Source organism: Cibotium barometz, chromosome 55 (genome assembly GCF_041138505.1).
Source record: "Cibotium barometz isolate CiBa-2024 chromosome 55, ASM4113850v1, whole genome shotgun sequence".
In the NCBI taxonomy this organism is placed as follows: domain Eukaryota; kingdom Viridiplantae; phylum Streptophyta; class Polypodiopsida; order Cyatheales; family Cibotiaceae; genus Cibotium; species Cibotium barometz.
This window is the reverse complement of record NC_141100.1, coordinates 9,654,117-9,666,853: the sequence shown is the minus strand read 5'-3', so window position 1 is coordinate 9,666,853 and position 12,737 is coordinate 9,654,117. Positions and strand designations below refer to the sequence as shown.

The following is a 12,737-nucleotide window of genomic DNA, read 5'->3' as shown; positions in this document are numbered from 1 at the left end:
TTTCTGAAGAGGGATTGATTACAGGGGAAGATGCTCGACATTTAGAGAGGCTGGGGAGGAATCTTATAATTTTTATAAGTGATTATATTGCCGAGTATTATGGGCTAGGAACTATTGAAAAGGCCCCTGATGAGTGGACAGATGGTGAGCGTTCTAGTTGCCAATGATGCCATAGATACTCTGATGAAGGAATGATGAAAAATTTGAGAATCAACCGGATAATTTGGAAGACTGTGATCAGTGGTACTATGGTTTCATTAAAGGATTGTTTTAAAGTTAGTTGATGCTAAGAAAAAGGTAATTTCATATTGGTGGGTGTGTAAGTGGTGTGCCTAATTTTATGTTTGCATGAACTTCCGGCTAGGGGGCCTTGGAACTCTTTTCCCTGGTACCCGGGACAAAACCTAACCGAATTCCAAATTGGATCCCATCACTACAGTGGTTGGGTGGTTGGCTAACCCATGGGATCGGATGGGATTAGGCTGGACTGATGGATCCGTAAATCGAGACTCAACTTTTGTTATTATGATAGATAAAGTAAATCCCGGACAGTAATTGTTCTATGGATAGGAATCAACGGCTGTGCCTCTTGAATGGGGAAAAAAGCGTTGATCCCAATGATCCAAGTGTAAATTTCTTCCTTGATCTGATCAAGTATCTTGAAGATGCAATTGGATCAGCTTGACCAGAAATGATCTTGACTATGTTAGAGTAAAAAGTTTTCCTGGTGGAATCACCCGTGCTTTTCGGTAAAGGAAGTTTTTCCGGGTTCGGTTTTGGATAAATCCACGGATTAGTTTCTTGTCCGGATATCCGTGGTGGTGGGCGAGGCCCCGAGTGTGGGACCCCTGTCCCGCGCGAGAAGTGCTACTTCCGCTGCTAGTACCCGAATCTGTTGCTCGGTGGGAACAGGGGGATCTCACAGGTTTTCACCCCCAACAATAATATCATCTACATATACGCATCTACATATACGCATCTACATATACGGTGATGATCACAATACCCTTACCACTCTTGCACATATACAAAGAGTGATCTACATCTGCCATATGAAAACCAATTATAGTGACAAGATACTCAGTAATCTTGTCATGCATGCTCATGGAGCTTGCTTCAGCCCATACAAAGCCTTACGAAGCTTACATACATACTCTGGGTGATTTGTATCCTCAAAACCAAGTGGTTGATTCATATATACTACAAGAACGCATTTTTTACATCCATCTGATGTAAAAACTAGCCTTTAGCTGCTGCAGCCACCGCAATCATAGCTCTCACAGTTGCCATCTTTGCAACTAGGGAAAATGTCTCATAATCAATCCCATGTTTCTGCGTAGAGCCTTTGGCTACAAACCTAGCCTTGTACCTGCTTATGCTACCATCACTATTATGTTTTACCTTATACACCCACTTAGAACCAATAGCTTTCTTCTCTTTAGTAGGCAATGGCACGAAATCCCAAGTCTCATTTCCATACAATGCATCCATCTGCTCATCCATATCTTTCTCCCAACACACATTTCCAATAGCCTCCTCAAAACATGTGGGTTCAACAAACTGCACAACTTTTGCCATATAAGCATAGTGATGTGCCACATAACCATCATACGTCAAACTCTGCACATGGTTTTTGACTCTTCTAGATCTTTGTAACTTTGCATTCATGGCTTTTATAGCCTTCTTCACACCAAGTGTCCTTATTGCAAGAATCCCAAGTTTCATCAAGGCTTATCTCTGAGCCACTAGACTCTCCATCAACAAGAGAATTCTGTGCAAAACTATCAGGCATACCAAGGGGCTCAACCACTTTGTCTTTGCCTTTATGTGATGTATCAACTACATTTTTAGGAGTGGTATTATGATGTAGCGTGCCACTCTGTGGTCTATTAATAGAACCACTAGATGAGGACTCTCCTGGTCCACTCAATGACTGTGATTATTGATCACTTGCATTCTTTGAAACCACATTTCCACTTACATTAGCCCCAAGATCTTTGTCAGCAGCAATATACCAGGTACTCATCTCATCAAATACAACATCCGTGCTTACCCTCAATTCACGTGTAGTAGGATTATAGCATCTATATCCTTTTGCTCAAGGGAATACCCAAAAAAACACACATTTTTCTGCCTTTAGATCCAGCTTAGTATGCAACTCATCTGGCACATGCACATATGCAGTAAATCCAAAAACTTTCATATGAGACAAATCGAGTTTCTTGTCCTAGTAAACTTCTTCTCTGGCATTACATCATGTATGGCTGCACTAGGAGTCATGTTCATGATATAAACTGGTGTAGACACAGCCTCAACCCAATAGCTATGGGGCATATTCTTCTCTGCCATCAATTCTTGTTCTATTTTTGCAATGTGCCTATTTTTCCACTGAGAAACTCCATTTTGATGCGGAGTGTATCTACATGTAAATTATCTCTGAATGCCATTCTTTTGCAAGAATTTAGAGAACTTATTGAAAAAGTATTCTCCCTCTCCATCTGACCGTTGACCGTAGGCGCACTTTACATGCTTTCCTATGTATTTTTTTAAACTTGGGGGGGTCACTTATAAATATGTAAGCCTATCGTGAATTCAAGAGAAGGGGTTTTTTAAATCCCCTTTTTACACTTTTTTTAACATACAGAAGGTGATCATTTAAAGGGGGTATTTAAATATTGAATAGGAAAAGGGTACCATTTAAAGGGGGTATTTAAATATTGAATAGGAAAAGGGTGTATTTTATGCATAAAAAATTTACAGATAAGGGGTTTTTCAAATTAGGCCTTGAATGCACGTGATATATAGAGGTTTTATATATAGTGACCTCCCCCTCTCCCCTCGAGTTTTTAGCCATCACTATGAAATTCTTAAAATGATTGAACACTTCACCATTCTCCTTCATATTTTAACCCCTTTTTGTCACATCAACAAGGACACATCTTCTTTAAAAATGAGTGTGTAATTATTTGTCAAAACTAGAGAGCTTTTAAATAGCTTATTCATGATATTTTAAAATTCATTTATACGTTTTTAAAAAAAAGTATATATTATCAATTAAGCAATTGTGATACTCAAGAGCTTCAAAATGGATTTTAATACTACTCTCATCAAGAGACAAAACATGATTTTATAATTAAGATAATAGCTATATCAAGATAACGCTTTTGTAATATATTTATATAAATAATTTTTTATAGTTGCACTTTGTAGCATATCCTTAATCATGCTAACATGGCAGTTGACCCAAGGAGTCCAAGCTTCAAGTGTACGCATAGAAGAAAAAAATATATTTGTGGATAGTGAAGAAGAGGACGCCTTGTTTACCTTCTCAGAAAAGGCACATTAACTAGTGATGGTGTTGGTATAGATAGCAATGATTATGAGGAACCATAAATATGCCATAGGCTAGGAACCATATATGCTTAACAAATAGCCTCTTTCTATAGTTGTATGATTATTATTTTTTGGATTGAAGATGAAAATAATAAACATTGTCTCTATTTTGGCATGTTTTTTGAAAACTTAATGTTAGTTTTTCAATTATAATCTCAGAAAGTAAGCAAAACGAAGTCTTGTTTTTTCATGTCAATTTTTGTAAGAAACGTGTAAAGTGCCCAAAATATTATCATTTTCTGGCAGTGTTGTACGCATGCGTAGACCACTTTTCAAAAAGAGATAAAAATTGAACCTTTTTGATGGAATCTTTGAAAGATGTCAAATATTTTTCATTTTCAAGAAATATTACCTATTTTGTCCGCAACAATGTTTTGCAAATTAATGATGATTTGATGTTTTAGTTGGAAGACTCAAAGGAGAAGTCTAAAGAGGGTGAAGTAGTTTTTCCTAACTCTATTTCTTTTTTTGTAGGATTTTCAGTCAAAGAATGAAGGAGGTGACATTGATTCATGTAGTCAATGGCTAGCTATCTTTCTGCATATGATGCAAAAGAAAGATCTAGAGCGGGCATGCAGATTTCAAGAGCAGAAAACAAACTACAAAAAACACTCATTAGAAGCTGGTTAGTGACCCTGTACACATTGAAGCAAATCAATTTGCTAAAAAGTATGATAATTAGTTTGATATACCAATGGAAACTGATCGGGAGTTTGAGACTCTAAAAGTGTGTTTGTCAACATAGGAAGATTCAAATCATGGTCAAGAAAATGTTACTTTTTGTAACATCATAGAAAAAGTACCTAGCAATTAGTCACCTTGATATATTGCAAGAAACTAATGGCTGTAATATCCTTAGAATTTAGAATGAAGGGATTATGGATGTCGAGTCTAAATTTTTGGAGAATTTAAACTTATCCACCGGATGTGCCAGTGTTAAAAGGACACTCTAAATTCCTAGATATTTCATCTTGTATTAACTATCTTTTCAACCTTAGTCGTATCGACGACTAGGTACGTGGAGATTCCAAGAGTCACAATATCTCTTGATATTTGTGAAGCTATATGGATGTATCTGAACAGCTTTTTGGTGATCCTAAGATGATGGTGATTAGGAGTGTCTATACTGTGTTTTGTCGATATTTATAGTCTGTTGTTGCGAGATCAGCTGGTATTTTATAGTCTATTGTTGCGAGATCAGCTGGTATTTTTTCCTTGATCTGATCAAGTATCTTGAAGATGCAATTGGATCAGCTTGATCAGAAATGATCTTGACTACGTTAGAGTAAAAAGTTTTCCTGGTGGAATCACCCGTGCTTTCCGATAAAGGAAGTTTTTCTAGGTTCGGATTTGGATAAATCGATGGATTAGTTTCTTGTCCTGATATCCGTGGGCGAGGCCCCGAGTGTGGAACCCCTCTCCCGCGCGAGAAGTGCTACTTCCGCTGCTAGTACCCGAATCTGTTGCTCGGTGGGAACAGGGGGATCTCACAGTTGGTATCAGAGCATTTGGTTATTAAAGATCAACTGAGAAGACAAATATGTCAAAAATTTATCAAGAAACACAAAAAGGTTATAATTGTGTGATATAATCCATACAATTTGATATTCAAACTGAAATTCGTAATTTGGTAAGTACCGCAATTAATTAGAATCCCTGACTTGCTTGAAGCCTAGACATGATGGTATTTACCTTAGAATTCCAAGGGTCGTGACTACCCGTATATACCGAGAGTATAACTGCAGCTCTTTACTGACAGTATATACGAGTAAATCTAAGACTTGAAATTATAAGTATTAATGCTATCCAGATGATGATTTCGAATGTGGTTGATATGATTTTTAATTCTGTTTGAGAATGGATGAATTGATTTGGATTCTGATTGAAAAATGATGATTTCTGAAATTAGATGAAATATAATAATCTGAACGAAACCACAATGAGGATGAATGGGACGAGTCCCTGTGATGATATTCATGACTAGAATGATGATAATGAATTCAGCAAATCACTATGAGATTAGTGGGTTGTGCTGTCAAATTGTTACTGTTAACACTTGACTCAGTAGATCAAGTTAAGGGATGACAAATTGAGAACTTGCTTAACTGAAATTCCCGTAGAGGAATGTTCAAAAGGAAATTTTTTGGTCTAATGGACCATTATCGTGTTAAAGATATGAATGATATGATTTGAATGAATTATTATTATATTCAGTGTGTTTGATCAATGTTTGTTGATATCGGTGTGCATTTCTGCTTGCATCCCGATTGCTATTCTTTCATTTCAAAAGACTTGTTTAAGGTTATCCGATGTAAGCAATGCTTGCTGTTATCGTGTTTGTGGTCTATGTCTCTCTCTCTCTCTCTCTTCCTCTAACTAATTGTGACAAACCAACCAAGAAAATAGAACTAAGGCTTTTCAACAACGATACTTCTTTGTTTCCAATTATACTTTGGCCCGGAAGAGACTCACAGTATACCGTATGTTGAAGCTACTTGTACATATCCATAATCCCTTAGTTTAGTTGGGTGCAATACAAACAACTGTCATATTATATTATCTGGTTACATATTTTGTTAGCAAATTAATACCGTTCTTAGACATTGACTAGTATAGTCAATGTCTTAGATGGTACAACTGTGTTACATGTGATTGGCTTTTAGCAAAAGGGGGGCATAATATAATAGTATTATGAGGACCAAGTTGCAGGGCAGAAGGAAGCATAGACGATATCAAGCGCGTTAATGCCCCCGTCAAAGAGAAGGCCTCTAAATCCCATGAGGAATGATCCTTCAGGGCGGTTCCATTCAATATTAGTATAAGAACTGTCCCCGCCACTTATACAAGAACCATCATCGAGTGATATATCAAGCCTCCTTATCAATGTAGTAGAGGAAGTGTCATGTGGTTCTGCTCTATGGAAGCCCTTGAAGGATTTGACAGTGTGACTAGGCAGCACCACCAGCAGGGGGCTGATTTTTTCCCCATAGCAATGACTGCCATGGTGAAGGGTTTGATCTACCATGTTCCAACCAGAGTAGGTGACCTCCAAGCAGCTGACTCGGTTCCAAGTATAGCGTAGTTGTATGGCGGAGATCCTCTTGCGCTGCTGAATATATGTTCTAGGATCCTGTACATCGTCAAACGCCGCAGCACCAGCCCCTCCATTCATGGCTTGATACGTTTTCACGGTGTAGTCTAGGGATGGCATGCCGCTGGCAAGGCACTTCAGTACTAATCGATCACCCACGATTAGCGGCTTGGTCGGATTATCTACATATGATGACACCAAGCCTCGCACCATGCTCTCGTCATTATCTGCTTGCACCTTCACACTGTTGAGCTTGTTGTCTCCGCCATAGCCCCCATAGAGACTGTACACCTTGTTAATAACATCAATATTCCCTTGTAGGTCCTTCAACTTGCTCAAGGTGTTTGAGGTTTCCCGGCTCGCTAGCATGGTGCGGTTGCGCGCAACGGGTTTGAACATACTGCCTATGCCTGGAACATGCTCATAGCCAGAAACAGTCCACTGGATGATCTTCGGAGCTGTGAGCTGCATCGACGGGAACTTTAAGGCAAAGTTTACCATCTTCTCGGGAGCTGGGAATTCGGGATTGGCTACGCCGGACATGCGCTGCACGAAATGGATGCGTCGTGTCTGAGATGAATTAAAACGCTCGATCTTGACCTGCAAAATATTCCAATATGCTGATTGGGATAAGTGTCACTACTCTGATCATATCAACACTGAAGCTCCATCCTCAAAGCATCATGCAAGTGTGTAGGGGCTCACTCTGTGAGCAACTCAGTACGGTGCCATGCAAATGTATATATAATCACCATATGTGTCATATTTGTAGCATTCAAATAATCACCAAATCGCCACGCATGCATAAGTCTTGAGCGGCTATGGCGGTGATCGCAGGACACATACTAGACAAACATAAGCTTCTGTCACTCATTCCAAGTCATATATGTGGCATTATATGTTATGGACCATAGGGTCTTTGTGGCCTTACGGACCACATGGTCTTGCAAAGGCATGGTTAACTCATTTCTTACTTATATTACTTGTGCAATATATACGCAACACAACACCAGTCGACCCCATAAATCCCCCTTGATCAAGGTCGGTCCACCGACGGCAAAAGAGTCTACAAACCGGCCAAGGGCATATAGACACTGTTGTCCAGCACAACACTGGACTTATGGGATCATTGCCAAGTCATTTGTGAAGGTTCCAAGAGTGTGAAGCCCATTTTCCCTTCTTTTTCTCCTTGATATAGTTCAGCATGTAGAGCTTCCCAAAGGCAGGCATACGTAGCCTGCAAAAGCGGGGGGCACGGCCTACGTGCCCGCGAAGGGTTGGGGGAGGAACCGGAGACCCCCATCCCGCACCAAGATACATATATGCTGAGTCCTTTTGTAGGGCCCAATGGTTGGATTCCAGAGGGCGACCAAGGATATACAGGAGCATGCCGGATATGCTAAAAAAGTGCAAGCGAAGAAGCATATGATACACATGAAAAGTTATCAATATAATTTAAAAATATGTGCGTCACCAAGAGACGTCTAGAAAGCTCCTCCAAGGATTGGTCAATGCGCTTTGAGATGGGATAACGTCTAAAGCAACGCCACCTTCGTCAGCTTAGTGGTTCAGTGTGCTAACGTGTACAGCTTGCCCCAGGCGTACAACGCCAACGCCACTTTCACCACCTTAGTGGTGGTTCGGTGTGCTAGGCAAAGCCGTGAATTGAAATCCCCATTTTATGAGGGTTGTTGACTCTAAAAGGGAAAACAAGTTACCAACCTAGTGTGGTGGTAATTAAGGTGTTTCCCTTTGGGGGCCTTGCGGTTACCGTGTACATATATATGGGTGTGTGAGTGGATTTTCTCTCGGGCGCTTGCCCCAAAAATCGTGAAAAAAAATAAACCAACATAAAACAACAGATCACCTGCAAGGATGCATCCACGCTCACTGTAGAGAAGATTCCTGCTGCTCTCAGCTCGCCGCTCAGCCGGGACTGCTCCTCCCGCGAGTCCGAGTAGTAGGAGTACACGGCATAGTACTCACCACCAGTGATTCGGCTTGATAGGTAGCTGTCGCCATATAATTGCACAAAATCTGCCAATTGGGTATCGTCCTTTGGCGGAGAAACCTCAGGCCGCAGTCCCTGCACATTGGTCACCGTCTCCAAGCCCTGGATGTGGCGGGAGAACACAACGATGTGGGTAGTGTTGGAGGTGGTGGTCAGCTGCTGGAAGAATTGCACCTTCTCGGAGACGCTGCCAAAGCTAGAGAAGCTGACAGAGAGGGCCTGATCAATCTGGAGGGACTCGATGAGCTGCATGCTGCTGGTACAGATGTCACACTTCACAAAGCTATCGCCTCCCGAGACTTGGGTCTCCCCTTTCACTGCTGTATTCAGTCCCTCCCCAAAAACAGCATTGTAGCCCTGCATCAACGCCACCGGCGCGACGGCACGGAGCCCATTCGTGGAGCGCCGCCCCTGGCGGCAAGGCGCAAGCAGAGGAGCCGCCTTTAATTCACCTTTTTTGATCAGCAACTGCGCAGCTGCCATCCTCTCTTCAACTTCTCTCTCTCTCTGTCTCTCTCTCCCTCTTCAACTTCTGTAGGCACTGGGCAGCGACATATATAGTGCGTCTTCCATAATGCGTCTTCCATAAGCTCGAGCATGAGCAGAATTATTCTAAACTTTCCAAAAGAAAGAAAAAATATTCTAATCCTCCATACCACGTATATCAATCAATGTGGCATCTATGATCCCTCTCTCTCTCTCTCTTCAACTTCTGTAGCCACGGAGCAGCGACATATATAGTGTGTCTTCCATAAGCTCGAGCATGAGCAGAATTATTCTAAACTTTCCAAAAGGAAAAAAAAAAAACAATTCTAATCCTGCATACTACCTTTGATTTACTCGTAACTACTATCAATCAATGTGACATCTATGATTTACGCATAAATCAATGTGACCTCTCTCTCCCTCTCTAGCTTATCTCTCATTTAAAGACAGCGACCTCGAGCATGAGAAGAATTATTCTAAACATTCCCAAAGGAAAAAAAAATCTAGAACCAAACTATCCATCAATATTTTGTATTATTTCTCTTCTTTTTGTGACTCCGATACACCGTTTTGTGTAAATAGTAGAGGCCATGCTTGCATGCTCTTCTCTTTGTTCATGCATCACCTTTTTCCTCTCTATGATTATTGAGCAAAAGTCAAGAGCAGTGCAGGTTTGGGTTTCCATAAGATCAAAGTTTAGGACTTGTAGATATTAGCGAATCATCAAAAGGTATAAGCTAGCATTACTTTGAATCCTTGTGATCTTTAAGAGTCGTATTCAACTCAAGATACTATTAACCACTCTGGTTAACATTATTTTTCAAGTGTTGCTACTCTTCTTCTTGTAATCTATCATTTTATAACCACGCTAAGCACCTATTGAAAAAGACATATGGGATGACCGCTAGTGTAATGTCGGTCATAGTTAGATAGATATACATAGAGCTAGGAAGCCAATTTCGGGCTCCCAATTGTAAATGGTTGTAAAAAGTGAGCTAATTTATCTAAGTCATTTTATGGAATACGAAAACGGGACCATCCCATTAGTCACAATTGAGTCTTGCTTTCTCTATCTCTCTCACTCTCTTGTGCTTGTGGTTGCATGCTTGTGTTTGTGAATGCTTGCTTGCTTGATTGTTCTATATGCATGGAGTGGATGGTATTAGCCTAGGCTTCTCTTCTCCTCTCCCCTCTTGGCGTACCATTCCCAAAAAAAAAACTCACAAATAGAAACATTATACAAGGGATCCAACAACACGGCTATTCCACACATTCCTTCACTTACGCTTGATAAAATTGGTGCAAAATAACCCTTTATGAGACGATATAAATCTTCCTAACGTTCCCTCTCTCATAAGATCATACCCATCGGTCAAAATAGCTTGGAGACAAATGGTGTTAGTCTTTGATTACACTAGTGAGAGTGAGGATCATCCCAACACTGGACAAGTTACTCACATGACGACCTAGAGATAGGAGAACCTGAGGCTCAGTGCATGGATAGACCACCTATCATCATGGAGCAAGACCCAACTTCTTCTACCCATTTCCAAAGAAGCCTTACTTCACGACTTCGGAACTTTATCATGTGAAACGCACAATCAGACGAGCCATGTGCACCCTAGGGATAGAGGTATGGAAAACCAACCTGAAAGAGAGTCCTCACCACCTCTAGATCCTAGAGTGGAGATAGGGCAAAGTGAAAGTAACCAAACCCAGACTCATCCACCAGTCTAGAGAGCCATGCCTACCTCAGGAATGATTGATTCATACCAAGCCCAGAGACCAATGCTAAACCTAGGATAAGAACTAGCTCTCCAAGGGACCGAGATGTCCTACTAGAGAGAGAGGGCCTACCCAGCCCCATCACATTAGCTTGGGGAACCCATATACCAATAAAACCCACCTCGAGGAGTATATCCAATATACCATATGGAGCCATATGAGTCACAACCTAGTCCTCCCATAAGACAAAGACCCCCAATGGCCTATTATTCACCCCCTAATATTCCTCAACTAGCACTTGCTCCAGCCACCATGGCCGGGGGCTAACTCTTGAAATGTTAAAAATATCCATGGAAATAGGGAGGGGGTTGCTATTGCTAGTATCATGCCTCTAGCACCAGCACACCACCTTGTACAGGGGCCAAGGAAGGAAGAAATAAACCAGCCAACATCTCTCCAAGCTAATCACCAAGTTCGATGGAACTGGCAATCCCATACCACACCTTGAGATGTTTAATCAAATATGCAAATCATTTGGCCATGTGGAAGATCAAGTCAAGGTGAGTGCCTTTGATGACAAAGCTGGCTAATGGTTGAGGTCCTTGGAAACAGAAGATATGGACACCTTTGAAGTCTTGAAAGTGGCCTTCAAGGTTGGATACTCATGTCAAGGTTACACAATGTCAAACAAAAGGATGGCAAAACCATCTAGGACTACATCAACATGGTAAGGTATCTCCACTCTCACTGTAGTGCCAGAGACAAGTTCTCTGATGAAGGGATAATTGGGAGATTCCTTGAGGAATTTCAAGGTTGGATACTCACGTTAAGGAACTTGATGGAGTCCTATTTTTAGCAGTTACCGAATGTCAGACAAAAGGATGGCAAAACCATGTGGGACTACATAAAAAGGGTAAGGTATCTCTACTCTCACTGTAGTGCCAGAGACAAGTTCTCCTTGAAGGGCTCAATGATGTACCCTTACATAATTTGTTGTATGCTTTGGGCCATACCTCCTTTGAGCAATGCTGCAGGAGTGCTTTGGACTTTGAGAATAACTTCAAGGGAACGTGTTCCCACCGAGAACTTCACGAGGGTACATTTGTGGCTTCCTTCAAAACAATTAGCATTAAATCCGAGGCAAGGAGTCCACCTTGGGACAACAAGTCAAACAACTAGCCACTACATTAATGTAGCAGATGAACCAACATTGGTGAACCAGCCAAGGCCAGGATCGAGTTGCTCAACCCCATCTCTACTCAAAGAGGGATCTAGTTTGGTGCCCAATTTGTCGTGCTGACATTCTTTACATCCATTTGATATAAAGACCAACCCTTCGCTGTAGCCATAGCAATGATAGCTCTCACAGTTGCCATTCTTGCAACTGGGCTAAATGTCTCCTCATAGTCTATGCCATAAGTCTCCCCATAGCCCTTGGCAACCAATCTTGCCTTGTACCTTGACTTTATACACCCACTTACATCCAATCTTGCCTTGTACCTTGACTTTATACACCCACTTACATCCAATTGCCTTCTTTTCCCTAGGCAAAGGCACTAACTCCCATGTTGCATTTGCATCCAATGCTGCCATCTCCTCATCCATGGCATCTTCCCATTTCTTATTTCCAATTGCCTGCTCAAAGAAAGTGGGCTCAACCTCCTATATTGCTTTTACCATATAAGCATAATTATGGGCTGTAAATCCATCATATCTCAACCTATCAAACAGGGTATCTGACCCTGTTTGACCTGCTCAAAGAAAGTGGACTCAACCTCCTATATTGCTTTTACCATATAAGCATAATTATGGGCTGTAAATCCATCATATCTCAACCTATCAAACAGGGTATCTCAACCTATCAAACAGGGTATATGACCCTCATAGACCTGCATACACCTGGATCACTGCCACGTATCCTCAAAACAACCTTGGTTCTCCTGACACCAGGAGTAACCATAGACGGAATGCCAATCTCCTCATCAAGGCTCTCCTCGGAGCCACTAGAGTCACCATCCACCTATGAGTGAC

The 12,737-nt window shown here is 41.3% G+C and overlaps 1 protein-coding gene across 1 annotated transcript; it reads right to left on the bottom strand.

Annotated features, from left to right (window-relative positions):
- Positions 1-5,968: 5,968 nt before the first annotated feature.
- Positions 5,969-9,029, bottom strand: LOC147607350 (uncharacterized). The gene is made up of 2 exons (XM_086790701.1): positions 8,352-9,029; positions 5,969-7,084 (listed from the first exon to the last, which is right to left on the bottom strand). The coding sequence occupies exons 1-2, from the start codon at positions 8,976-8,978 to the stop codon at positions 6,083-6,085; spliced, it is 1,629 nt and encodes a 542-aa protein (XP_086646827.1). The 5' UTR covers positions 8,979-9,029; the 3' UTR covers positions 5,969-6,082.
- Between the last annotated feature and the right edge of the window lie 3,708 nt (positions 9,030-12,737).